Source organism: Rhincodon typus, chromosome 46 (assembly GCF_021869965.1).
Source record: "Rhincodon typus isolate 14 chromosome 46, sRhiTyp1.1, whole genome shotgun sequence".
NCBI lineage: Eukaryota > Metazoa > Chordata > Chondrichthyes > Orectolobiformes > Rhincodontidae > Rhincodon > Rhincodon typus.
In genome coordinates, this window is record NC_063377.1 from 9362958 (window position 1) to 9364210 (window position 1253).

The following is a 1253-nucleotide window of genomic DNA, read 5'->3' on the forward strand; positions in this document are numbered from 1 at the left end:
CTCGCTCTTGCTCTCGCACTGTCAGTCACTCTCGAGGTCGTGGTCTCGCTCTCGCGCTCACTCTGTCGGTCTTGCTCTCGCACTGTCGGTCGCTGTCGCGTTCTCGCTCTTGTTCTCGCTCTCGCACTGTTGCTCGCTTTCGCGGTCTCGCTCTTGCACTGTCGGTCACTCTCGCAGTCTTGCTCTTGCACTGTTGGTTGCTCTTGCAGTCGCGGTCTCGCTCTCACTCTCTCAACACCACAGAATTCTTTAGTCACCTAAACACCCTGATGTGATCACGCCTTCATCTTGCACACTTGAGGGAACACCGAAAGCTCGTGCGTGTGACCTTTCCTGTGAATTTTGTACAAGGGGTTTCTCCTGGTTTATCCACATCCGTCCAGCTTTATCCTGCATCGTGATGTCCTTGTGGAGATTTAGAAAGTGTTCCATTTGCTGTTCAGGGAGCACCTGCTGGATGTGGGTGTGAGGCCTGCTTTGGTCCCTCCAGTCGAATAGCAAGCAGCACAGACCAGGACTGCAAGAAGGTGAGCTGGTGAAGGGTATTGTGACCAGCTGGGCTCAGTGAGGGCGACTATCAGGTTTAAAGCATGCAGCACCACTCTGTTCCTTGTGACTGATCTGTTTTCTTCCTTTCTGCAGGTCCCCCCAACGTGGAATATATCACCAATTAAGAGCAAAGAGTCCAAGGTTTGTGATGCGTGGAGTGATTTCAGCAGCTTGATACGGTCAGGGAGGGAGGAAGGGAGACAAGGGAATCTCTCTCTCTCACTGAGGGGCTGATAGACATTGCCACTCACTCACCGAGGGATCGGTCAGGACGGCGTCCCTCGCCGAGGGATCGGTCAGGACGGCGTCCCTCGCCGAGGGATCGGTCAGGACGGCGTCCCTCGCCGAGGGATCGATGGTGATTGGGAGTCATTCCCTGAGCAATCAGGATCAGTCGCTGAGGGATTGAGTCTCATTCACTGAGAGATTGATAAGATCGGGTCTAGGTCATGGAGCAGCTGGGAGGGGATCCGGTTCTGGGTCTATGGGTCTTCAGAGGATACCAGCTGTAGGTCAGTGATCGGTCTGGCGGGGATCTGGTTCTGTGTCATTGAGCGGTTGGCAGGGGGGCTCCGGTTCTGGGTCAGCGATCAGTCGGAGGATCCAGCTGTGGGTCACTGAGTGGCTGGAGCGATGAGGTTCTGGGTCAGCGATCCATTGGAGGATCGAGCTGTGGGTCAGTGAGTAGCTGGAGCGATGCGGTT

At 55.4% G+C, this 1253-nt stretch overlaps 1 protein-coding gene across 1 annotated transcript in view; it reads left to right on the forward strand.

Moving 5' to 3' along the window:
* The window catches only part of LOC109926455 (GON-4-like protein), a 45821-nt gene that overhangs the window by 6591 nt on the left and 37977 nt on the right, over positions 1-1253 (forward strand). The window contains exon 6 of the mRNA XM_048620312.1: positions 643-690. Within this exon, the coding sequence (XP_048476269.1) occupies positions 643-690 (48 nt within the window). The remainder of the gene's footprint in view (positions 1-642; positions 691-1253) is intronic.